The 25,010-nt window shown below is 43.4% G+C and overlaps 1 protein-coding gene across 2 annotated transcripts in view; it reads right to left on the minus strand.

Annotated features, from left to right (window-relative positions):
* BACH2 (BTB domain and CNC homolog 2) overlaps positions 1-25,010 on the minus strand; it is a 194,616-nt gene that overhangs the window by 19,951 nt on the left and 149,655 nt on the right. For both annotated transcript variants that reach the window (XM_074896043.1, XM_074896044.1), the window contains one exon: positions 75-1,619. In XM_074896043.1, the coding sequence (XP_074752144.1) occupies positions 75-1,619 (1,545 nt within the window). The remainder of the gene's footprint in view (positions 1-74; positions 1,620-25,010) is intronic.

A 25,010-nucleotide genomic window follows, 5' to 3' on the forward strand; every position in this document is an offset into this window, starting at 1 on the left:
TCATTCGAGAGAATCAAGGAGCGATTAATTGGGTCACAGCGACTGTGATATATGAACTTATCTTAAATCCCTACCTCATGCCCTCTGTCTTGCACAGGACATGATTCACTGTCTGCTTCTGAGAATGACCCAGACTCATCGCTGGAGTTTGTTCCATAGGATGGCTCACATTTAATCTGGGCTCGGACCGGGTTGTACAATCCATCCCCCACCACGCCGGGCTCCTGGTGCTCGGGCGCCAGGAATCGGGGGCCTTGGGAGCAAGGGGAAGAGGAGAGCTCGCAAAGTCGCAGACTGCAGGGAGAGCCGCCGCTGCCATCCTCTGCATACGAGTAGGAAGAGCACGAGCTGGAGGTCCTGGTTCTAGTTTCCAAAGGAGGAGAGCGAGGGCAAACTTTAATTGGCACCGGACAGCTGGTGTTCGGCCGCATCCTTCCCGGCAAGTGATCAGCTGTCAGTCCGCTGTGCGAATAGGTCTGAGAGCTGGGGAGAGACTGGCTACTGCCAGCCCACAGACCCTTTGGCACAGTCTCAGTGAGGTCTTTGTCCAAGCTGCTCACACCAGAATATGAATGCACCGAAGTGTTTACTTGGTCACAAGCGTTTGAAGAGAATATAACACTCCTCCTGTCCAGTTCTCCTTCTTGCTTACAGAGAGTTTCAAAGCCGGGCCCCCTGAGTGGCGATCCCACTGTGAAGTTGGAAGCATCCTTCTGCATGGCATGGGACTGTCCGTAGTTCCCTGTGAAAGGGACGTAATCAGTTTTGTGGTCACCCTGAGTTGTCCCTTTTTCAAAAGGGCATGCTGGACTCCTGCCAAAGTGCTGTTGGGAAGTGCTGGGGAAGCCAACCAAATCTATGCTTTTTGTTCTGTTGAAGAAAGACCGCAAACAAGAAGGAGAGGACCCACTTTTTGGCCTGTCGACACAAGTGGGGCTTGGCTGTTTCCTGTCCATTTCAACATCCCCTTCTTTATCCCTGATGTCAGGTTCATCTCCAGACAGGCAAAGTGTGATGCTTTCTTCATCGTTCTCTTCATTCTGAGGCTCACTTTTTATCTGCCCCATAGCAAGTCCTGATTTGAGGCCATTTCCAGAGCTCTCTTCACTGAATGTGCTTGCAAAACCTGAGGTACTGATGTGTGATGTGTTGTAGACATTCTTGGTACAAGCAAGCTGGTATTTCTTGTATCTGGGGTACCGTGTTACTGCATCTTTGTCCAAATTGTCCTTGCTATCTCTCAGGATGTCAGAGTCAGGCAGCATCCCTTCACCTTTCTCTGCTCCAGCAACAGTGGTTTCAAAATTGAAGGGCTCTTGGTGCATCCTCTCTCTTGGGCAAGATATTTTTGACGTCTCCGATTCCATCGTCTCCTCCTCATCTCCATCTGAGTTCTCCTCATCGTGCATGCGCTGGCAGGTGGTATCTTTTTTGCACAGGAACAGGCCATCTTCATTGTTCAGCAGTTGCGTCTGAAGGAAGCTGAAGCAGGAGTCCTCCAGGTTGTGCATGCGCAGGAATTCAGCGCAGTGGATGACCTCCTGGATGTTTTCTCTGCTAAGTAACAGCTTAGCAGTGTAGGCAAACTGTAACAATGGACCAAATCCCCTGACAGTGACCTGCAAAAAAAGAGAGGGAAATTGCCAGCATTACCATCAGTTCTTGCTATCATCCCAAGTCCTTCATCGTGTAGTTAGACAACCTAACAGATCTAGCATCCAGAAGTAAATACTTCTCAGTAACAGTCTTCTGTCATGCCAGCAATGATGCTGTATGTAGTAATTAGCATCGCTCCCTTTATGTTGCTCCTGTACGTCATTGTGCAGGTTGAGCTGCACACTATTTTTCCCAGATATCTTACAGATCTATGAACTAAGCCTCTGCTCTAATAAAAGACTGAAAAAAACCAGACTGGTGTGGACACTGCTAATTTTTGGATGGATCTTATTTTAACTGTGATGCAGCACACTAACATGAAAGTACCAGTTTAATTTTGATTCTTCTGCTCTGATGGAAGCTCTGGTGAACAGTAGTTTCAAGTACAAGATACCACTTAAATCCCATAAGTGTTTTGTGAAGGAAACATTTAATAGCATAGCAAAATTCAACAGAAACTATCTTTCAAGAGCAAACCAGATTCTTTCTTTCTTTCTTCTCAAATTTTTGAAAGCCATTGCTGAAGAAATAATAGGTTAGTACTGACTGCACAGCTCTTTTCTTCAGCCCATGGAGATTATTCTCCTCATACTGTTCCTGATTTTAGTGAGTCTAAGGTACAGCTAACAGGAAAGAAACCCGTATTCATAGTTCAAGCAATTCAGTGATACAAGTCAGAGTCCCACCCCAGTACTTAATTTTTTCTGTAGAAAGAGTAACAACTGTTTCCAGTAAAGTGATCTCCAACCAACTGTTCCAGGTCTGAGTTATGCACCACTACTCATCCTTTTTTCTCATCATACCATTTTTATTTTACATTCACGTATCATATATTAAAAAATACACATTTTCTCCACCCCGGATTTTTCACAGGGCTATCTTCACACATAACTAACAAAAAACTTGCTAAGCTGCATGGTAGATATTGTCTATTTTTTGACCAAAAATGCACTGGCACTAACTTCTGTTGCATTTTTTCCCCCAATAGTCAGGAAACAAAGATACTAGAAAAACTCTATTCTTCATGAAGCAGTGAGAGGCTGCTTCAAAACCAGGGCTCACCATCAAAGGTTGAAGGTTTCTCTGCAAGAAGGGCATTCAGTGGCTTGACCACTAAACTGAGATTTGGAGACCACAACTTAATTTCTTGTTGCACCAACCACATTCTACACGACCCTGGCAAGTCACTTCAGTCTCGATTCACCAAGACACCTTGTCCTTCTTGCAAGTGGTATTCATAAATCTGAGTTCCCTGTGCTTTGCATACTAAGGAAAGGCATCTAGATGGGATTTGTATTCAGAGCAGCCAAACACATGCATGCCTATGTCAGGCTGGGATGCACAGCCTGCAACCTCCTTCTTGCTGTCGGTGTCTCTGGTAGGTGTTCCCAGCTCAGTTTCTTCTTTTAAAACAAACAAAAAAAAGGAAGCACTGCTGTCCCCTTTTCATACAATGGCCTAAAGGTCAGAAGAGGGATTAGGAAGTAGGAAGACACGTCCCTTTCCCAGGCTGTGGGGATTCAAACTCAAAATTCCAAGCTCCTCAGAAGGATATCCTATCCAGTAGGTATGAGATACCCTGAAGGTGAGCTGCTTTTCCCTGTCCTTTCAATTGAATTAACGCCACTGTGCAAGAAGCTGCTCAAGAGGTCAGTGAGACATCAGGCCATGAATTCGTGATGGTCTTATTTGTGATTATCATAAATCTGAATTAGTAATTTGGTTCATCCCAATGAAAAGCCTCTAAATCCCCTATACTGCCTCAGGACGAGTGGTAGAGTTTACAGATTTTTATAGAAAATCCTGAGTTCCAGAAACAAGCCTTTGTTATTCATAGATCTGCACCTGTGATGCTGGATTATGAAGATACCACAAGTGGTGCAGACTTTGATGGAGAGAAAAATATTTTAAAACACCTCTAAAATTGCTCCCAATAGCTCTCCATACATAATATTACTGCCGTATCTGCTATTTTAAGAAACAGTACATTTTCATGCACATACTTATGCACTTGCACATTCCTGTTTTACAATATGCCTCTGGTACAGAATTGCCTAGATTTACAGCTGGCTATTAAACCAATCTCTGCTTTATCAGTGTTACACTTTCTGCCTATTTGTTAGATTATCAGCTCACTAAAGGCCTATCTGCATTTTATCTATGCAGCATGATTAACAAAATTGCTTGGAAACTTAATGAGCTACTTGCAGGCTGATGTTTCTCTTTGATAAGATCTTCAGTGTTGGGGCTTACATATTCCTACACAACTTGTAAGCTCCGCAGCAGCGTAGGTCCGTAAGAGCAGCCACAAATACCGTCTGGGGTTTTTGGGTCTCTTTTGATGAGGATGGACTATGGAACACAAACCCAGCTCTCCTGGTAGTTGTGTCACTTGGCCACTAGGTGGAATGACTGGAAAGCAAATTAAAATAATTTTCTGTGCTGGGCCAGGGTTTCACCTGCCTGCCTGCAGCCCCAGCGCAGGCACTCTGCAGAGCCTCGGGCTGACTCATACCACCACACAGCAAGGCTGTCTCCCATGCTGACTCAGGTTTTCGCTCCCAATAAACCACCATGATAACAAACAGCAGCAAGACAGTTGTTACAGCTGTTCTGCACTGGATGTATTGGAAGCAGAGCCTGAGACTGCGCCATGGGCTCCTCACGATGCCTGGCAGATGCCTCAAATGAAGGATGATGAAAACACTGGTCAAACGTGTGCCTTGACTTCCTACTAAGTCAAGGCACGAGATCTTACCCGGTGACACAACTTTCCTCACTCTCACAGTCTTCAGATCCAGAGGGGGAAAGTTTATTTTCAGGCACCCAGAGCTTGTCATTGCCCTCAGGGAGGAATCTCTCAAGTGCCAATGCTTGAAACTGCACAAACAATAACTTTGGTAACAAATGGATGCAAAGCTTGCTGCCAAGTGTGAAAGCCAGCACAATCTCTGTCGCCTGAAGCTGTCTAAATATTGATTTGGCTCCCGTGGTGGGTCCCTGCCTCAGCCCCACCAGCTTTGGGACCGCCTGCATCTGATGCATTCTGGCAAGAAGGCTGGAACTGAGGCACTGGAGCGTGCCTATGAGCACTGCGCATTGGGAAAGAAAAGGCTTCGAAGCTGTGTGTATTACCTCATGACATCACACACGGATTTCTGTAGGAAGAGGTAAGAAGTCTTTTAAAATGATTTGACCTGACTGATGCATCCTAGCGAAAACAGTCAGTGAAACCAAGTTGATCTGTGTTTGCAGAAGGAAACAGATCATTTCTCCATCTACACCAGATATGTCTTCATTTACACGTGAGATGGGTAAAACACATGCCAGCAACAATCTCAGTTTATTTTTTTCCCCTACTGTAAATAAGATGCCATATGTCCAAGATTTGTCTGCTTTTAAACCTTATTTTCCATGTAAATTCATGTTTAAGTAGGCTGGTCAATTTGCAGGAACCTCCACCGGGCACCTTGTCCAAGCTCATATGCCAAGCCCCTGATTCCCTGCCCTCCAATCATTTGCTTTATTCCAAATTCTACCCATTTCTATTGTTTAAATGGAATTGACTGGCTACAAGGAAACCAGGCAGAGAAAAGGTAAAAAGTACATACAAAACAATGCCCACACAGACAAGAAAAGCAAAAGATCTGAGCCTCTTGGAGACTTGCTTTCCTTATCTTTCACAGCAGGCCAGGAGAAGACTTCTGTGTACTTGAAACATGCCAAATGCCCCACCAAGTCTAGGGATTAATCTTTAATTTGTCTTGCTCCTGTCCCCAGCTGGTCTTGTATGCACTGAAACCCATCTGCACACCTAGTGCATAGTGGACACAGGTACTGCAGCCCTACCTAAGCCATCGGGAACATCTTCTCGCTCTATAGCAGTCCAAGAGATCAAGCATTGGGGGTCCACATGCAGCTCCTACCTGTGCCGTGCTGCCCCAGGTACACCATGCTCAGCATGTGGTATGGAGGTCTACATCAATTCAGTGTTGTGGCAATAACAAGCCTGACCACTGCTAAGGTGAAAGAATGAAAGTTCTTCAGCCCTTTATCTGCTACTTGTCTTTCAGACTGAGCTAGCCAAGCCAGGGGATGTGTTTTGTATGTCCATACCTTTATGAGTTTATGATACTGAGGAATGGGCTGGAAATAATGCAATGATATAATCACCACCAAGAGAGTTGTTAATCAGCATTAGCCATATTGAATTTACCGGCAAAATACAGACAGCAGTCCTGCAGAAAATAAGCATGCAAAATCTATTTTACTTCAGTCCAACACTGCTTTTCTCCTCACAGAGTCCTGTGGAGTGTGATGCTCTGGTTAGTTTTAATTGATTTAAGTGACCAGGCTTCCACTACTTCCTTTGGGAGACGATTGCCAGACTCTACTTAAAACCTCCCTGTGAGGAAATCTTCCTTCCCTTATTTTCCTCCATCACTTCTCATTGTATTTTCTCGATGAATTCCGGGCAATGTTTCTTCCTTCTAGAGAAAAAATTGTATTGTTGTTATACCCTCTGCCTTCCCTTCTTCTTTGGTTGGTACAGACTATTAATGAAAAACTGGCTAATTCAAGGAAAGTAATATTGATCACTGTCAGATGGCAAAGTAAGAAGCTGAGATGAGAGTCAGCAATGAGAAATGCTAGTAAAGAAGGCATTACAGATGCAAATATAGAGTGTTTTTAGTGCAGCACTTTTCTAGTACTGGGCATGCACCATTCTAAAATTAGGAGTAGTATTAGCTTACTTCCACGCTAGGAACATTGTACTTTCATAAGGGACTTCTAGGGCAGAAATTCTATTTTAACTGTAGTTGTACACACACCCACAGGTGCCACGGGAGACACAGCACCGTGGGTGAACTCTCTCTGGCTCCCTGTTGTATGGGGTCTCCTCCACGACAGCCGATCAAGCATGCTGGGGAGGCCTCTGCATTGTTTTGAACACATGGGACGTGGCCTCAGAGCACATGCAGAGGTCTGGCATTTCTGTGGAAGGGCTGGACTCGCTGTGTGCTGCAGAGTTCATCAGTGCATGCTCATTAGCTGGCTGCCCAGACTTCCAGATGTCTCAAAATCCCAGACAAACAGACAAAATCCTCCAATTCTGCACAGACAGTATTTCTTATGGGGGAAAAAAGGGTTATTTCCAAAGGAAAGATGGATGTCTGGTAACCCTGCTCTGAATGGCATCTGTATGAAAAGCTGCATCTGGAGTGGGGAAGGCCAACTCCTGCAAAATGCCAGCAAATATGAGTTCAATTTAAAGAGAAGAAAAGTGATTAAGGGCAAGGAAAGATCACTGTAAACATGTAGGAATGTAAAACTTGGCAAGACAGTATTTAAAATGGAGCAAGAGAATGTTTACAGTAATCTAGTGCATACTAACATCAAGAACAGAGAAGAATTGTCTAGTTTGCTATGTGGTGCTATTGCTGATTGCAGTGAGAAGAAACTGAAGAAATGAAAATTACTTTTTCCTGACTCGTAACCTAACAGCAAATTCAGTGAGATCCTGGAAGGCGTTCCAGGGGAGATGATGGATACTTTATGTCTGAGTACTGCAAAGCAGAACTAACAAAGCACAACCTTGTTTCTGCGAGGTGGGCTTAAATTTGATAGGCTTTTCCAGGCCTAATTTCTGTGTTAATGAGAGCACAGAGCCAATGATCCTCTAGAAAACAGCATCAAAGTTCAACAGCCAATGTACATGCAGTTGTTCCTTTTTAAATAAAGCATACCCAGGGCATATACAAAGACCAAGCTCATTGGTGGTGGCGTGGGAGAGCAGAGCCCCCCCCTCCTCCCCTCTGTGGATACAATGAGATCTGCAGAGCATTAGTTGCTAAATTCCACTGAACTGGGGGGTAAATTAGACGGTCAGACCTTCAGACCCACTGAGAACACAGAAGTCCTGACAGCGCAGCACAGGCGCAGATTATTATCTTTATGCATTTGAGTAGTCTTATTGAAATCAATAGGAGTACTGATGGGTTTTCTGTGAAGCATGCAAGCTGCTTGTAGGATTATGGATTATATTTTTAGTATTTTGATTTTCAGGTTAAATTCATCACCAGGCACCTAAAAACAGTTAGAAACCCCTCATCTCTAATCTCCAAACATCGATTTAATTATTAAGCCATTTTGTGGGGAAGGAAGAAAGGAAAATTGAATCAAACCTCACATGCTGAATATCAAATCCCAAACTAAATATTAATTTAAAACAACTGGATACAAACATAGGAGAAATGAGACTTGTTTCTTGCAGAACTCAAAAATCCATTATTCGCATACTGTTTTGTAGCGGGCCTACTGTGGTACCCATTTTGTTAACATTTCAGTGTTGCTATTGCGGTCTAAAGGCACGTGTGGAGACCTTGTAAATCCATCTCAGCCCTCAAGTTTGTCTAATAAGCCCAAGGATGTAGCAAACAAACTACTATCTTCTCACTTGGCCAGCATGTTCCTAACACTACAACTTATATAATCAAACACAAGCTAGAAATAGGATGGAAGATTAGTGACAGTTAACGGCTGCTATTTTTTTCCATAGCCTGAAGAAGGTCTCTGGGATTAAATATTAACTCTAATCTTATTTGCTAAAATTAGCGCACACTGTATTCTTTCTCTTTTACAGCCAACTGCAAGTTTAGCACAGAAGTTATTTTCAGAACGTAATCTGATAACCAGAGTCACCAAAGCTGTTATTCCATTAAGAGTTAAGAGACTTCCCAGTTATTTACTTAGTTATTTTTACTTGGGATCATGGAGCCTGGCAGATCCTGGTTTTCCTAGTGTGAGCTTATCTGGTTTAGGAAAACTCTCTGAAAGATTTAAATATATTACTAGGCTCAAACAGGTCAGTTGCATGTCCAAAATCAATGGTGCTCGACATCATGGTTTGTTCCTACACATGCACAAAGTAAGCCTGCACACAGTCGGGAATTGTTTTGAAACAACTCCCTTTTACATAGGGTGGGAACATGCAGAAGGCAGGAAAAAATCAGAAGAAGAGATGATAAACATCAGAGTACTTCTGTAAACCAATGCCACGCCAGTATTTTACTGCATTTTCCTCTCTTTAATAGCATTTAAATGTTCTCTCCTCAGCATCTTACAAACACATTTCCCCTATCTGCTCATAAAGCCATAGAGCTCCTAAATTGAGTAATCACTCTTTAAAATCCAACTCAGGCCAGAAGCATCAGAGGCAGGTATTTGTATTATCTGGGCTTTTAAATGGGAGATGAATATACAACTTGCTGATGGAGAAAACTGACAAAGAGACCTTTGTTTTCACTCTAAACTTGCTTTAATTAAGCAGGTACCCTGTGAGCCCCAGTTTAACATTCTGCCACTTCGGGTAGCACCTACAGATTTGGGTTTAAGAGTGACCAGAAGTCCAAGTGGCAGTCTGGCATATCCTACATGACATGACAAGACATCACATCACAGGGGTGGAAGGCCACCACACTGTCACCATGACAGACACCTCTGGGCACAAATGCACACCAGGGGAAAGGAGAACCTGGACACACAGCTTCTTTCTTTGAGAGGGTTAATTTACCTGATTTTTTTTTTTTTTTTTTTTTGTTAGTAAAAAGTCCCACTGAAAAAGCTGCCACCTGCAAAGTCACACTGAGGCCAGGTTAAGGGGTATCACGATATATTTCTAGTGCGTCTCCACAACAGCCTCTTGAGGCATCATGCTGAGAGCTTCAAGGAGATGCTTAACTCACTTTAGCGGTAGTTCTACGAAATATGCCACATTGAAAGTTCTTGTCCAACTTCCAATTTTGTGCTTTTGAAAAACAAAAAAGCCCAGGGGCCTCCCTAAGCCCTCTTCCTTGAAGTTCCAGCTTTTGGCCAGACAACAGATTTACACTAGAAGCCCTGACTGACTATGTGAGAGCATTTACAAATCGAAGGAGAAAATCAAATGACTTCTCATTTTCATCTCTTCGGCATAATGAACACATCCAGGGGCAACACTTCAAAGGCTTCCTCCCTCCTCACTTCAAAGGGAGGGAGAGACTGATATCCCTCCATGTCCACAGAGCACTATGATGCTGCTGGGTGGCAGGTGTGACTGCAGGAGGTGAGATGGGGAGGAAGGAGAGGTCATTCATGCGAGACTCGCCTCGAGGATGGGGAGCAATAATTGCAAACTGCATCCCTTGCCCCGTGAGAAGTGCGTCAGCGCTGACGGCGAGGCAAGTAGCTCAGAATTGATTGCCAAGCATAAAGATGGCGTAAACAGCCAGTGGATCGATGCTCATGTTATTGGTTATGTCAGCATTTGACTGCATGTGACTTACGGGTGGAGCGCAACAGTTAAGGCACCCGGATACTCGGGTTTTTCCAAATCAAATTCACTGAGGTAATGGCCTAAACTTCAAAGTATTCTCAAAAATCCTAGCCCCCAAGCCTGGGGCCAATAATGTCAGATGAACCAAAGGAGGAAACAGAACCAGAAGATGTCTAAGGAATAAAAAAATTAAAACTCACAGTAATAAAAGTAAAAATAAAGTAATTCTGATCCAACTACAATGCTTATTTTAACCCACAACTTCAAGTTTTATTTAATCTCAGAGTTACTGAAGCCCAACTGAAACTCTTTTGACCTTTCATAAGTAAGATTGGTTTCAAGTCAAAACAAAGAATTTACTCTTGGAAATCCTGACAGTATCCCTGGGAATTTTCAGCATCCTTCCCATCTCCCAAAATTTAACGGGGAAATTAGTGTGTTGAATTTGCCACACCCTTCAGAAAATACACTGTTTATTGAGAAGGAAGGCATAAGGCTCAACACTTTGCTGCTGAAACACTTCAATGCAGAAAACAACAGGTATCTTTACCAAACACAGATGAATATGCTTGCTAAATCAGAAGGCTATAGAGCTGGAAGACCCAGTACTTTTCCTTAGCAAGGATAGACCACCTGGATCACACCCACTCCAACCATCGGTCTCTGGCAGACGTCCCCTGGCACACGCTGTTGGGCAGCTCTGGGTTTTACCGTCCACAGCAGTTTGCTGAGCGTAAGGGAATGTTTGCCTGCATGGCTGCTCCTCCAGGCCGCAGCCCAGCGCGAGAAGCACGGCAGCCAGGCGAGGCAGGTCTGTGCAGAGGCGGCCGGTGGGGCAGCTGTGGGGCACCGGGGCACTCCCCCCTCTGCCACGCCACCAAAGCGAAACACCTTCAGCAAAACAGCTCCTGGACTGCAGGGGGAAACTTCTTACACCCCTGCAAGCAAACCTGCCCCATGGTAACTGTCAGAGGCCTTGTTTTAAAACCTCACTCTGTAACTTGTACTGAAGTCAAACACTAGTTAATTGAACCATGAAGGGAATACTGCCTGTAATATTCTGCATCAAACTGGAGTAATGACAGCTGAAGTGCTGCTGTTTGGAGAAAACACCGTAATGAACTTCAGCATCAGAAGACAAATTTTTCCTAACTAATTACGTGGTTTGGGGTATGCTGTTGATATTAGAGGCTGCTCAGGGTGTAACTGGAGAACACAGAAAAATCATAATTACAGCCAAGAGAGTACCTGCAGGCAAGCATAGGTGAAAAAGCTTGGAGGAGAACTTTCAGGCTGCTGAGGTCAGACTCCGGGTGGAGGTGTTAGAAAAAAAATTAGAGACAAGGAGGTTTCAAATAACCTTTTCTCAGAAGGACCAACTTGGCTATGACATGACTGAATCAACAAAGAACACATAAAAACCAGTGGCACTAATTAGCAGTTTAAGCACTCAGGCGTGAACTGGAAGATAAAGCAAAGGGAAATACGGCTGTGATCTGGCAGTCTGCAATACATTCGTTTTTTCAATGCAAGTTGCACCTTAAAAAACCTGAAACGCAGGAATGACACAGGAGGGTGGCTCAGCAGAAATGCTACCTTCTCTCCTTGTGTGCCCATGCAAGCCATGATGAAACCAGCAGGGAAGAAATGGGCAGAAATTAACAGATTTTAACCCAAGAACATCATCAAAATTAAAGTGCAACTGCAATTTAAAATTAAAATCAGTTCTGTATTTTTGCAAAAGGAAAACTAAACTGACCCCCAGATTAAAAGAGAAAAAAAAAAAAAAGAGAGAAAGTGTTGAGTAGTGAGGAGAGGGGAGGAAGGAGTGGGAAAGCTTTCACGGAATATAAATTGTGAGAGAAAAGTCTGTGAAAGATCTGTTTAGGTGCTTATCATAAGCCAAAGTTGGGAGAAAAAGTGAAAACAAAAAGCAGTTTAAGAACTTCTAGAATGAAGAAAGAAACTCTAGAAGCCTCCAAGTTACATTAGGAAATATCAAATAGGCAGAAAATTAAGACAGATGTAGAAATTTGCTAATTCAGAAGGTGCTTAGAGAAGTGGTTCAGAGTTTCTGAAGCTGCAATTAATACACAAGCAAACACAACAATACAGGAAAAGTACAGAGACGTGTAAATTACACCAATACTCCTCTTTCCCAAGCACGTCAGAATTTATTTATGCAAATAAACTATATAATACAGTGTATTAAATACACAGTGCATTAAATACACTGTAATTACTTTATAAAAACAAGGAATACTTCACAGCAAGGCATCTCGCTACAAGCCCTACTATTATACTTTGCGTAGCGTAGGAGAGGAAGAAATAGGCTCTGTCAGATATGATTTAGGAAAACACAAGGCTGCACTCTGAGGAAGAGAACTAAATCAGAAGACAAAGGAGCTGGAGAAGCAGGCTCAGGAGATGGGGCTGGATAACATCGGATGATGCTCACGGATGCTCTGCCATGGTTTCCACGGGGCTGACGATGCCAGCGCTTCCAGCACTGCCCGTGACTGCGTGCTGGCATGGCATAGCACGTAAAATCACTGGCATTCTTACACCAGTGTAGCAGAGAGCGCAGCCCAGCAAATACTGTAACATTTCAAATCCAAATATGCTTTTGCTGGGCTGTAGAAGGAACTGAATGTCAAGGGCTTTACTATTGTGCTTCATGAGGTAACCAGGCAATTACAGTTATTAACTGGTAGGCTGAAACCCTGTATAAATAATCCAGCTTCCTGCAGGCATCGTATTTTTAAAACAAAACCTGCCAAAAGCTGCATTTGTTCCAGTTTTCCTTCCCCTCCTCCCCCACCTTCCCTTTTAATTTCCGGTATTTGGACACAATTTTTCTGTGTTCACCTCGTTTTTGTTCTTGCATGGCTACTAACAGATCTGAGGATTATGGTGGCTTTTGTTCCACTGCTTGACGTTCACATTTCATCAATGATGTCTGCTCAGCTCAGCAAAGCAGGTTTGCAAGGAGAACCAGCTGCTGCTGAGCTGACAAATTTGGTCCACTCCTGCCCTCCACGAGGAGCAGTTAACTCCTCCTGTGGTGGTCCAAAAGGTTAGCTAGGCTCTACAAATCCCACTAGAAAAAACTGGAGGCATTTGCCTTCTTGCTGAGATTTCATGTCTGTTTTGAGTAAAGGTAAATGGTTCTTTTAGTACCTAAAGGAGTGCAGGCTCAGCAGGAGTGCCCCACAGCAAAGTGTTCGAAGGCAGGGAAGGACAGGAAGGATGGGCAATGACATCTTAGCACAGCCACAACCCTGTGCCCAGCTCTGGGCTGTCCCCAAGGAATTGACTTCCCCCTTTCCACTTCATATGCAAGATTTTTAAGATCTACCCAGAAAGTGAGGGGTAGAAAACATCACCTACCCTAGGAGTCCTAGAAATACTCTCCATGTAGAAAAATGATGGCATTTCCAGATTGACATGTGACTTCCCGGGAGGGTGGAAGTTGGGACTTTACAGCTATTTGTGTGTGTGTGTGTCTACATATGCTCACGTGCACCCACGCATGCTAGTGTGAGAAAGAGACTAGAGAACGTGAACGTGTGTGAAAGGGACTGAATTAGCCCCATCTGCTCCAAAAAGATCATTTTCTCCTTGGATTTCTATTACCGTTGTTTCACTGCCACACGAGTGCTTCTAAAACGCTACAGCTCTGGCAGCCAGCATCATTACAGCTGCTCAGATTATTAACAGTATAAATAAACTCTCAGAGACACTACTAAGAAAATATTAACTACAATTATCACTGTCTGATAAAATAATGAACAGTGAAGTGTTATTCTGCTGCCTCAGTCACCAGTGCGCATTTATGTGTGCTGTGAGTAATGAAAAACAGTTTATTTGTCTACTGAATCATCCTGGAATTGGTTCTTGCTATTTTATTTTATTTATTTTTCTAAAGATCAAGCAGCACAGGCTGAAGCTCTGTGTTTGCAGAATTCAGTGTACCCCGCCTCTTTTCCCACCGTATATAATCCCATTAATTCCAAGTGAACGGAAAGCCATGCCCATAGCCATGCACATGTCTGTTGGGGGAGGGAGATGGGGCAGTGTGCAAGCTACCAGCAGCAACTCTAAAACCTTCTGATGGACTTTCATTCTTGGGACTTGTTGCTTTTTCTCCCTAGATGAGGATCAAGGGCACGCACGACGTCCATGCCGTGCTTGCTTGTGGAACCTCCTCGCCTTCGCCCCCCCTGATGACCTGCACTGCTTTGGCCTTGTGAGCTTGTTTCTTCTCACATTTCCCAGTGATACTCCCCAGTCCTGCCCTTTCTTGACAGCAGTGGGGGACTTTGGCTTCTAATTAACAGCAGTTACTACTTCCTTGAAAGCACTTGGGAAAAAAAGTTCTTAAATCTCTTGGAGAGCAGGAGATGGGAGCAAGAGCCTCTCATCCCATGTCCCCAGGCTGGGCTCCAGCCCCCTGCCTGAGCAACACCTGCCTTGGCAATCATCTTGTCTTCTTCACCATCAGTTCATTAGTGGAGCTCATTAAAATGAGGCGAAATAAGCTACTTTGGCCTGAAAACACTGGCTGCAGGGCAGACATGACACTGAAGATCCAGTCCAGGCAGCTCATTCTCAAGGTCCCGATGTGTGAGAGGCTGCCCACTTCTGAGCTGGGCCCTGTGGATCAGTAACCACCCATCCCCAGCACATCTTTAATGTCTTCCCAGGAAAGCGCTAAGTGAAGCCCCCACTTTGTTCAGCTCTTCCCTACCAGGCCACTGCAACGGACCTGACCACTGGTGGGGCAGGACAAAAGTAAAGGCCTGGGCAGGCTGCTGGCAGGGAAGCGGTGTGGACTGTGCCCAGGGTTTGCAGGGCCAAGCCCCCAGCATGGGGGCAGCTGATGCTGCCCGAACTCAACGGGTGCGACAGCGACACTTTCTCCACCAGGGCTTGAGGGGAAGGTGATGACTTGGGGTGAGAGGAGGGTGACACGGCTAGCATGAGGCATGTTATCAAGGTGAATGCGCGAGCTGGGCTGTTTCTGCCCGAGCGTTCAAGGCTGGCCCAGGGTGAGAGCATCTGTCAGGCTCCTGGGAAAAGGGCTGCATCCCAGTGAGGTATGAAGGAAAATTAGAAAGATGACAGACAAGGGCAGCAGCAACTAAATGAAGCCAGAAAGGAAGACAGAAATGCGATGCTGAGTGAAAGAAAAAGGAAGGGGGCGTTTTCTAAAACAGCTTCCCTCAATCTACACCAGAAAGATCCTGCACCATACCTTTAGTGTTTTTATCCCACCACCCTTTTTCTGTGCCCTTTTCCATCATTTCTCCAGCAACTCATGATCCCTGCCTGGTCTCTTCTCCTCATCTACAAGCCTTTTGTTCCACCAAACCCCACTTCTGTGCTTACTGCCAGCTCCAAGCAGCCAGCCAAGGCAGGACCACCTTTCAACAGAAGCCGCTCTCATTGTCCTCATTGGTACGATGGCGGCAGAGGAAGAAAAGCTGCGTGCAGGGGCTGGAGGAAACACCATCTCCGAGCGTCGCCCTCTGCCAGCTGTGAGGGAAGGACAGCTCCGAGGAGGCAATCTTCTCCCTCCACACAAATCACTTCTAGAATGAACCTCCACTCCTGGGTGGGGAAGAGTCGAGCTGTAGCCTTCCTTACTATTTTCCCTCCAGCATCCTCCCCCTTGTCATTCTCAGCAGTTGGCCTCTTCTGGCCACAGAAGCACATTAGACATCGCTTGCCCTGAATAAGTGACCTACATTAATTTTTCCTCTTGAATTAAAGAGTTCTTCCGCAAAACAATTTATGAGAACTTCTTTGCTAAGTTAAAGAAAACAATGTATTGTTCCACACATGTTTGCAAAGACTAACATGCTCCCTCAAAATGAATTTTGTTCCTCAGAAAGCCTCTGTGGAAGGCAAAACACAGAGAATGGTAAAGGATTTGCTGAAGAAGAACTGAAGTTCATTTTAAATCAGTGTACCATGTACAAATGCTGCCTTACAAATAGGATTATTTAATTTAAACCTTAGATCTGTCAAGTTCCATTACTTCAAATGGAGCCTGTCATTTCTTGACTTCATTATAAATCAGGATTATATTACAATTTACGTTAGGTAAAGTCACTGCTTCGATAGGAGGCAGTGAAAAAAAATTACACAGCAGTCAGTAAATTGAGCAAAGTCATTGCACTGTTCTTGAAAGGCAAAAAGTCATCTTGCTAAATGAGGGTCCGAGCTGTCCTGAACCAAGACTGTTCCTAATAAATAAAAGACCTGTGGGAAAAGTGCTGAGCATACGCTGGATCTATTTTCAGCTTGCATCAGCAGCTGCTGCCCCTGGGATCGCATCTTTGCTCATACCCTGTACCATATGTAATCACTCCAGTGCTGCAACCAGTAAGATAATGAAAGAGCATGGCATAAATCTATACTTGAGTGGAATGCTAAATGAGAAAAATAATACAAAAAAGGGGGAAATAAACCACATTTTCAAGTCATTAGGAAGAAAGACTTTGACATATGAAGTGTTGCAACCATTAATAGCACTTATCATATAGAGTGGAGACAAAGAGACAAATTAATCAAACTGACAGAACTGGGACATTTTATGCTAATGCAGGCTCCTGGGTTTTCGTTTGTATTCCTCTGTGTCTGGAAAACTGATACCATTACAGGGCAGGAAATTGCATGAATAACATGCAACAGATCATAAAAATTCACACACCAAGTGCAGAAACACTGCCAAAAGCACTGTAAAAACAAGGCTAGAGACCTCAACAGAGGAACTACCAACAGCTAATGAATGCAAATAAGTACAGGAATATTTCCCATCCATGCATAACAATGAGACACAGGCTGTGACTCCGCAGTCTCCAATAGAGTAGGTAAAATAAAGCCTGGAGAGCGAACACGCAGATAGCTGGAAGAACTGCTGGCCAAGCCAGGGTCTGAATTTGTTTGCAGTATTGCAGCCAGCAGTTTAAGGCCACTGGGGAACTGGCAGAGCCAAGCGTCGCCTCTGTCTAAATGTATTGCTATGTTAGATTTAATTTAACATTTCAGGTGTAAGAGAGAGGGGGAGGAGGATGAAAGAGGAAATAAAACAGAGCCACAAACCGGCACATAATCACACAAAACAAAAATCCCCTCGCCCCTGTGCAAATCCACAGCACGCAGTAAAAACCCTCGCAGATAAAGACATTTAAAACATCATTCGTTTGGGAAATAAAAAACGCGTTTGCTGTCCAAAGCCACAGACGTGTTGTAAGGGGCAGGAAATGGCAAGAACTACAGGAATGCTGGGCAGGGCACGGTGTAAAACAGGATCTTGCCACGGTTACTTCATTTGCTGTAAAGGCTTCTCAAGGACCTTTAAAAAACCCTGGCAAAACAGAACACTGCTGAAGTGCAGAGAGCTCATCAGCCATATAAACACCAAATGACGAATATGCTCACTTGATGGGCAGCCAAGGCATTTCTCACTGCTCTGTTTTTTTTAAAAAAAATTATGCTTCCCCCTTTACATACAAACCTAAGGTGAGGGCTAACTCTGGGGGGTAAAGCTGATACCTTTTGGAGCTGCGTCATTTCCAGCACTGCTCTCACCTTCCCCAGAATAGAATGATATGCAGCTGATGGCATTGAGCAAGAGCAATTACGTGCCAGGACTACATGCATAAAGAGGGTGAGGAAATGCCAGCCTGCCCAGGGGAGGTTGCTCTCCTGAAGAGCAAGCAGAGTTCAAGTCCTTCCCACATTTGGTGCTGGAGGACCCCATGTTCAGAGGCAGCAGAGCAGAAGGTGTTTTACCCCAGCAGAGATAGGCACGGAGGGCATGCAACAGAGCCCAGCTCCCCATTTGCTCTCCAGCAGACCGCTGTGGAGGTTTTACAGAGTTTTAGCCATGTGAACAGGGTTTATCTCCAAACCTCAAAATCTCCTTCTGTTCCTTCCATCACTACTAGAGTCTCAACAGGGTGCATGGCATGGTACCAAAAAATGGCATGCACAACAAAAGCAAGCTGGTCCAATAGCCTTCCAAAGATAACGATGGTGTAACCTTTGTTCTACGGGGAGAAATCAGAAACAGGCATTCATTAATTCCTGTAAATATACATCCCTCTGACAGATGGACAAGGGTTGCAAACTGCTAACAGGACTTTCTCCCTTCCTTTGAATAAAAACCCCCAAAGTTAGCACAGACAATTAGTTATAAAAAGGCCTCAAGAAAACCTCAGCTTTAAGAAATTTTAGTATCAAGAGAGAAAAATTTGGTCAAATAGTTAAATGATGTTGATTTCCTCTGCTCTTTACAATAACAAAGACACCTTTGATGTCTTCAAGAACACATATGACACCTGACCCTTTCTTTCCCTCTACCTGCAATCAGAGCAGTTTGGAAAAGAAGAGCCTAGTTAGAGTAAAACATCCATTCTGGAAAGACAATATTTAGATGTCTTTACCATTCAACCTTACCATTCAACCAAGAGGTAGAAAGCACAGTGAGAAGAAATGACCATGAATTCTCACACCCTCTTAGCTATGCAATTCCTCTTTAGGAAACCACTTTCAGAACTGGACTGTAATCTCACCAAATAATTCAGATTAAAACTGTATACGAGAACTAAGATGAGAGTGCAAGAGCAGATGATGCAAACAGTCTGGGACCCCAAGGCTAGGATTGACTTGAAACATCTGAGCTTGCTGTGAAGAGCAGCTTATGGTGTGCAGCACTGGTCTGCTCTACGTTGCTGCTTGGAGGAGGTCCAGCACAGCAGTCCTGACAGTGGCTCCTGCTGGAGTCACCCCAGCTGTGCACCAGAGGCTAAAGACAGAGGCCAGAACATGATCAGACGCTTGTTTTAACAATTACCTGCCTATGCCCTCTCAACTGAGGTTTCCAATTGGAAATTTCATGCATAATAGTGAAATAAATCCCGTAAGAGAATTATTAGGCTCATTTTTGAAAAGGAAGCAAAACCAAACCAAGCCCGAGGTAGCTCTTAATGGGTGTTCTTGCCAGTCCTCCCACTGCAAGATACATTGAACACGGGGAAAGAAGGAGTTATTGATTTAAAGGCTTCTGCCACTACTGAAAGCAACTCTTTCGGCTTTCTGAATGCTATGACAACTTTGTAAATGTGAACAAGTTTCTTTGTAGAATGCCTCAATGTCTGTATATGTCATGGACAGCTTTTCATTCTTCACTTCCTTGGACAATGGTATAGATACTATTTGTCCTCAATGGCTACTGCTTATATAAACTAGGCAAAAATGACAAGGATAGATGGCTCTTACAAAAGACAGGCAAATCTCTTATTTTTCTGCCTTGCATTTGTCAAATTAATTCAGACATTCAAAACATAGCCTTGGTTTGATATGCCCAGTCTCCTGAAAGCTAACAAGTTCAAGCAATAGACAGAAACCGCTTGATTTGGCTTTATGTCCAGACAAAAACACCATATGCAGAAAGCCATCCATGGGGGAACATGGAATTTTTGCAGTCAGATAAAAATAAGGTTAAAAAAGAGTTCAATTCAACAGGCAGATGGAATGGCTACAGACCCATCCACCTCAAGTCTGGCTTCCCTTTCCGGAAGCAGAAATGAGCACTAGTCCTCTGTGCAGAGCAGAAGGGAAGTTGTCAGGATTTGTCTTTCCCCAGCTTCTTCCTGTCTCAAAAGGTTACTGGGTCCAATCCTGTCCTTTGAAAGAAACAGGAAATAACTTGATCTTATTCTGGTTTTGCTTGAACAAGAATCCCCTGACAGGGAAATTTTCTCTGCCTGTGTATCAGGGGAGAGAGGTGGCTAGGCATGTTGTACTACTGCTCTGTGGTCAGAGATGGAAAGATATTTTGCCTTCAGAGTTCTGTAAGACTTGTTTCTTACTAGCTGCAGGCTCTCGAAACAGAGGACCACAGGTCTGAATTTCAAAGGTAAGCAAAAACCCAACACATTTCCCACAAGTAAAAGCTTTACACAGTCAAAAATGTAGACTCTGTCTCCTAGTTGACAGTTTGATGAAAATCCTGGACCACTTCATCAAAAGCATTTTTTTTCCTGAAACTGGGAACTGTACCGGTAAAGTTTGCATGGACACGTTTTTTTCTTTAAATCTGTTCTTTTTACCTTGAAACACTACCACAGACTGCATCCCCACCCATTCTGGGAACATAAAGTAAGAGCTGTATGTACAGACTAGGGAATTTGGTCCTATCACAATTCAAAGCAAGCAAATTTCAAGTAGAGTACTATCTATTGTTTGATGCACAATCCAATGGATGTCCACACCTCTGTTCAGTTTCCTTTCTGGGTCAATTAATTCATTTGGATGGTGTCCTTTCCATTTTATTGCTTGCATAAACCCACCTCAGCCCTGGCTTTGGGAAGTGCATCTGACACCGTGGGAGCAGAAGGAACCACTGAGAATACAATGCTGCTACTGAATCTATCCTGGGTCACACCTGCCAGATTTTTCTCTAGTCCTTACAGTAAGTCTGTACACTTCCATTTCTCTAAAGTGTTGTTCTGAAATGATGAGCAGCTGCTGTAGGGAATGATGTGGACCAGCTGCAATATATAACTCAACTAAATATGGCAGCTTCAACACCAAAACAAAGATGCCCATTTTCTGAGGTTCTGAAAACCTACAGCTCCCATCTACCAAGAGTGATTAGCTCTCTGTGGAAGAGATCACATCTTGATAGGTACCTACCTGCCTATTGTTTGAGATAAAGGGAATGCCCAAGACCTACAATAATACAGGAAAAAAGGTTCTTCCATCTTGCTCTAAGTATAATGATATATTTTTTTAATTAATATTTTTTATTTAATTAATATTTTTTTAATTAAGAACTTCTTTTTTTTAATTAAGAACTTCTTTTTGAACCTGTGTCTGCAACAGCAAAATTTTAAGCAAATTTTTCTAATTTCTAATTAAGCATCCTCAAAGTGCCCCAGTTTCTTGGTGAGGGACTGAAAGTCTGTAGCAATTCACAGGCTCTTTCTGATCTGCTCCATGCCTCCAAGTCTACTTCCCTCTTGGATCTGGTAGTCTCTGCAGTTATCAATGGCAGTGCACAGGACCGCAGAGGTGATGCAGGAAGAACAGGTAGAGGACACAGAGTGGAGCCCATCAGTCACAGGACCAATTGGCCAAATAAGGCAGCAATTGGCTCCATCCTACCCCAAGCATCTGGAGAAATGCTGCAACTAGTCTGAAAATCCCCTCACTGCCTCCTGGATGCTTAAAAGATACAGAGGGAAGAAAATGAGACTGAAACTCTGTCTGAGGAGTGATAAGCTGGGAGCTCTGAGTTCAGATACATGGGCTGCTCTGGGACCAGCAGCTGTGCCAGCTGTGAGTCAGTCTGTTCACCTCCGTGTGAGGTAAAGTGAACCAGACCATTTAGAGAGGTAAACACAGCTGAGTGGTTCACACAAGGCAGTTTAATCTTCACTGGCCTGATGTGCAGACCTGCGCTGTAATGCCCATCTGGTGCATCATATTCCACCCCAGCATTCATGAAGAGGTGATGACAGCGTTTTATTTGTTCACAAGAGACCTCAAAAAACTACTACTGAAGGTTTTGTTACCATTATTTAAGTTCAGAGCTGATACCTCTCAATTCCAGCTGTTTGGTGACACCTTGTTTATATATTGGTTTTACTAAAAGTGCTCGCACCACAAATTCTCTCCCATTCTCACACCAGTTATGGCTATTTTAACCTCCAGCTAGCAGCAGTCCTTGGGTCATGGCAAGAGATTCCCAGTGCTGCTTCAATTACCAATTAACCTTCTCTTCTAGACAAAGTCTTCTAAAGCCTCCACTGCTGACTCTTAAGTGACACAAAAGATACATTGTGAAAACTTGATGCCAAAAAAAAAAAAATCCCATAATATAAAACAAAAAATAAAATAAAGATTTCAACTACTGTGTGCAGGAAAAAGTTACGCTTAACTGCAAACTTTGATGCCATCTGCTCTTATAAGGTCAGGTTAAGCAAAGTGAAGGACAGAAAGATTTATTAGCAAATCTGATCTATGTTATCTTAGGATCTTAAATTCCACTCAACTACATTTGCACTGAGCATGAAACTTCTTCAAGGAGTGTCTAAAGCTTGTCCCTCTCCTTACAGTGATGAAACAATGTACAGTCAGACACATCACTGAGCAGTTTGCTGCTAAAATCACATGCCACATTTTTCAGTTGATTTTAATCTGGCTTCAAAACAACTGCCAGTGGCTCTCATGTATCTTTCCCCAGTAAATTAAAATGCGCTTCCTATAGATATGCCCGATACTTTTTTTTATTTAAGTCTTTAAACAACCACACAAGCCTTCTCTCAAGCTCTTTCAGAGAAATTAAATCCCATTTTTAAAACAAACCAGGCCTGGGCTAGATAGATCTGTAGTTTGACAGCTGCTCCCATTTATTTATTTTATTAAAGTAAATGAAGCACCCAGTGACACAGCTTTTAGTAGTGCTAGACTGCGCTGGGACTTGAAGGTGTTCACTAGCGGTACCCCATCAAAGTGGGACAGATGAAAATACAGCACTTCACAGAAGTCCTGGAATAAACCAGCCATTTCTCTCTTCAGAGTTTGCATGGAACATGTAACAGAGTGTGACTATTTGTTCCTCCAAAAAAAACCCAACAGCCTGCCCGTAAATTTCACAAAGAGCATCTCATTCCCAAATCCTAATAATACTCAATTGCCTTCTGCTCACCTAAACCCCATATTTCACTTCCAAATTGAACCATACTTCCTAGCCTTAATGTTTGTTGACTGCTGCAATGCATCATTTGAATACATGCCATATTCCACCTCATAACATTCTCAATTTCACTGGTAGCTGAGAAAAACACTCAGTCTGACATTATTCACTGGGGAATCCTTGTCAGAAAGTGCTGTATGGAGATAAAACCTTATATTCTTTGGGTCCTGGGAACAGCAATGAAACAAAGCTTGGTACTGGGATCAAAAAGTACTTTACAGATTGTGGTCTCGGATGCGGTGAAGCTGAGGGGTGTCTTATCAGAACCTTATCTGTCTGTTTATTCAAACGGCAAATGCTCAGCCTGTATTTCGGGACTCTTAAAAGAGCACATAGTTTGCTGGCATTAAAGAAATTCAAAGCTTTTTTAGAGGGAGAACAAGCAAAAGAAAGAGAATCAAAGGTGGAGGAGGAGGAGAGGAGGAGATCTTTCAGTCTGCAGGGCCAGAGTACTCACAGTGTTGAGGCACAGTCATGGCTCAGCCACCTTATTTTCATTCATGACCACATATATATTTCAATACAGAAAGAAAGAATAATTTTTTAAAAATCCCAAACTCCTGTTACACATCCTTATTGCTTCTGCTCATGCCCTTAGCATAGCTCACCTCTAGAACTTACTCTTTGGGATACCTTTTACATTTTAGACTGTTTGTCATGTTTAAGTGAAAAAGTTTCCACAATGAACTGCCTTTTCAGTAGAGAGTGCAATCACAGTCAATCAGCCCAATTTAGCCCCAGTGGCAGGCAGGAGTCTAACAAAGGCAATGAAATTGAGTCCACTTATCACAGTGGTGAATTTCATTCTGTGCATTCATCTCCATATCCCCTTCGACAGTACATTTTTATATAATTACTCAAATAAATAAATAGTGCAGCTACCTCCAAAAGGAGGGAAAGGAGTTATTGCAAGATTTTTTCTCCTTAACATGCATGTATGCATGGCTTTTGTTTTGCTTTCTTTAAGCCTAGCTCTCCCCACAACACAACAAAGATGTATTTTGCTTTTCTCCACTGGAAGAGATCAGAGAAGCATTATCAATCGCAAGACAGCCCTCATCAGAAAATAATGGACGTTACAGTGCATGGAATAAAAAGCATGTGGCTAGTTTCTTCATCATATGTAAGGAATGAAAAATCAGGCAGTGCTGGAAGCCTTTGCAGTGAGACATTGATGGAATTTCATAGCACATCTTGATGATCTCATTTCTGTTTTATCACTCACCTGCTAGAAACAAAAAACATTGTTTGTACCTTGTACTGTGCTACATAAGCAACAGACATAAAACAACTTCCATTTCTGTCTCATGGTTTCTCCTGTCTCCATGTAAAGGCTTCAGAAAGTACCTGAATGCTCAGTTTTACTCTCACTACAGATCTGCAGCCTCTAGTCATCCTGTGTGGTCAGCATGAAAAATAACACATTCCCTAGGAAGAATTTAGGAAACCAAATACCCAACTTCCATCCATATGGACTCACTGAAGTGGCATTGCTGAGGCAAGGTTGAAGCGTAAGTAAGTTTGAAGGCTGACTTTATTAGAAGCCTGATGGATACAACCTCTTGTGACTACAAAAAGCTCCACGGATGAACAGGGTGGTGGCTTTCAGGAAAGTTTTCAGGTCACTGCTGCCTCCTGAGCCAAAGCAGAAACAATTCTGGTCAGTGCTGCAATCTGTGAGGAACATCAATGGCCGATACAGTTGTGTAAAGAGAAAATCACATTAATGCTTCCCATACTCTAAGAACTAAGCTTAGCCACTTCTAATACATCTCTGGGGTGCCACAGAAAAAGGGTCTTTTGTTGCTCCCTACTGCGTAATAACAACCGTCCAGCTGGGAAAGAAACTTCCAAGCAGACATTTTCTTCTTGCTTTCTTGCTCCTCTTTCCCACATTTATCACCTCTTCCACTCCACACTCCTGTGCAGACCACTCCCCATTCGGTCCCTGCATTCCTTAAAGATATTATATTCATACATATACACAATACACAGAAAGGAGAGAGACAAAGTAAGAGAATATAGTTTATTTCTAGAGAGATAAAAAGGAATAGTAATCGCCTTTAGCCAGCAGGGTATGTAATAGTTGACCTCCTGCATCCTGCCTTTGATTTTCTCCTCATCGTAATCATCTTTTGTTGGCTAATTCCCAGAATTTTTCCCTCAGGCTGGTGGGTTGGCATGGATGGTTAGCAGCTGCCAGTATTTCTCCTCCCTGTCAGCTACGAGACATACTAATGTTAGATGCCTGGCTCAGTCCCACCC

The sequence above is a fragment of the Athene noctua genome, chromosome 1 (assembly GCF_965140245.1).
Source record: "Athene noctua chromosome 1, bAthNoc1.hap1.1, whole genome shotgun sequence".
Taxonomy (NCBI): Eukaryota; Metazoa; Chordata; class Aves; order Strigiformes; family Strigidae; genus Athene; species Athene noctua.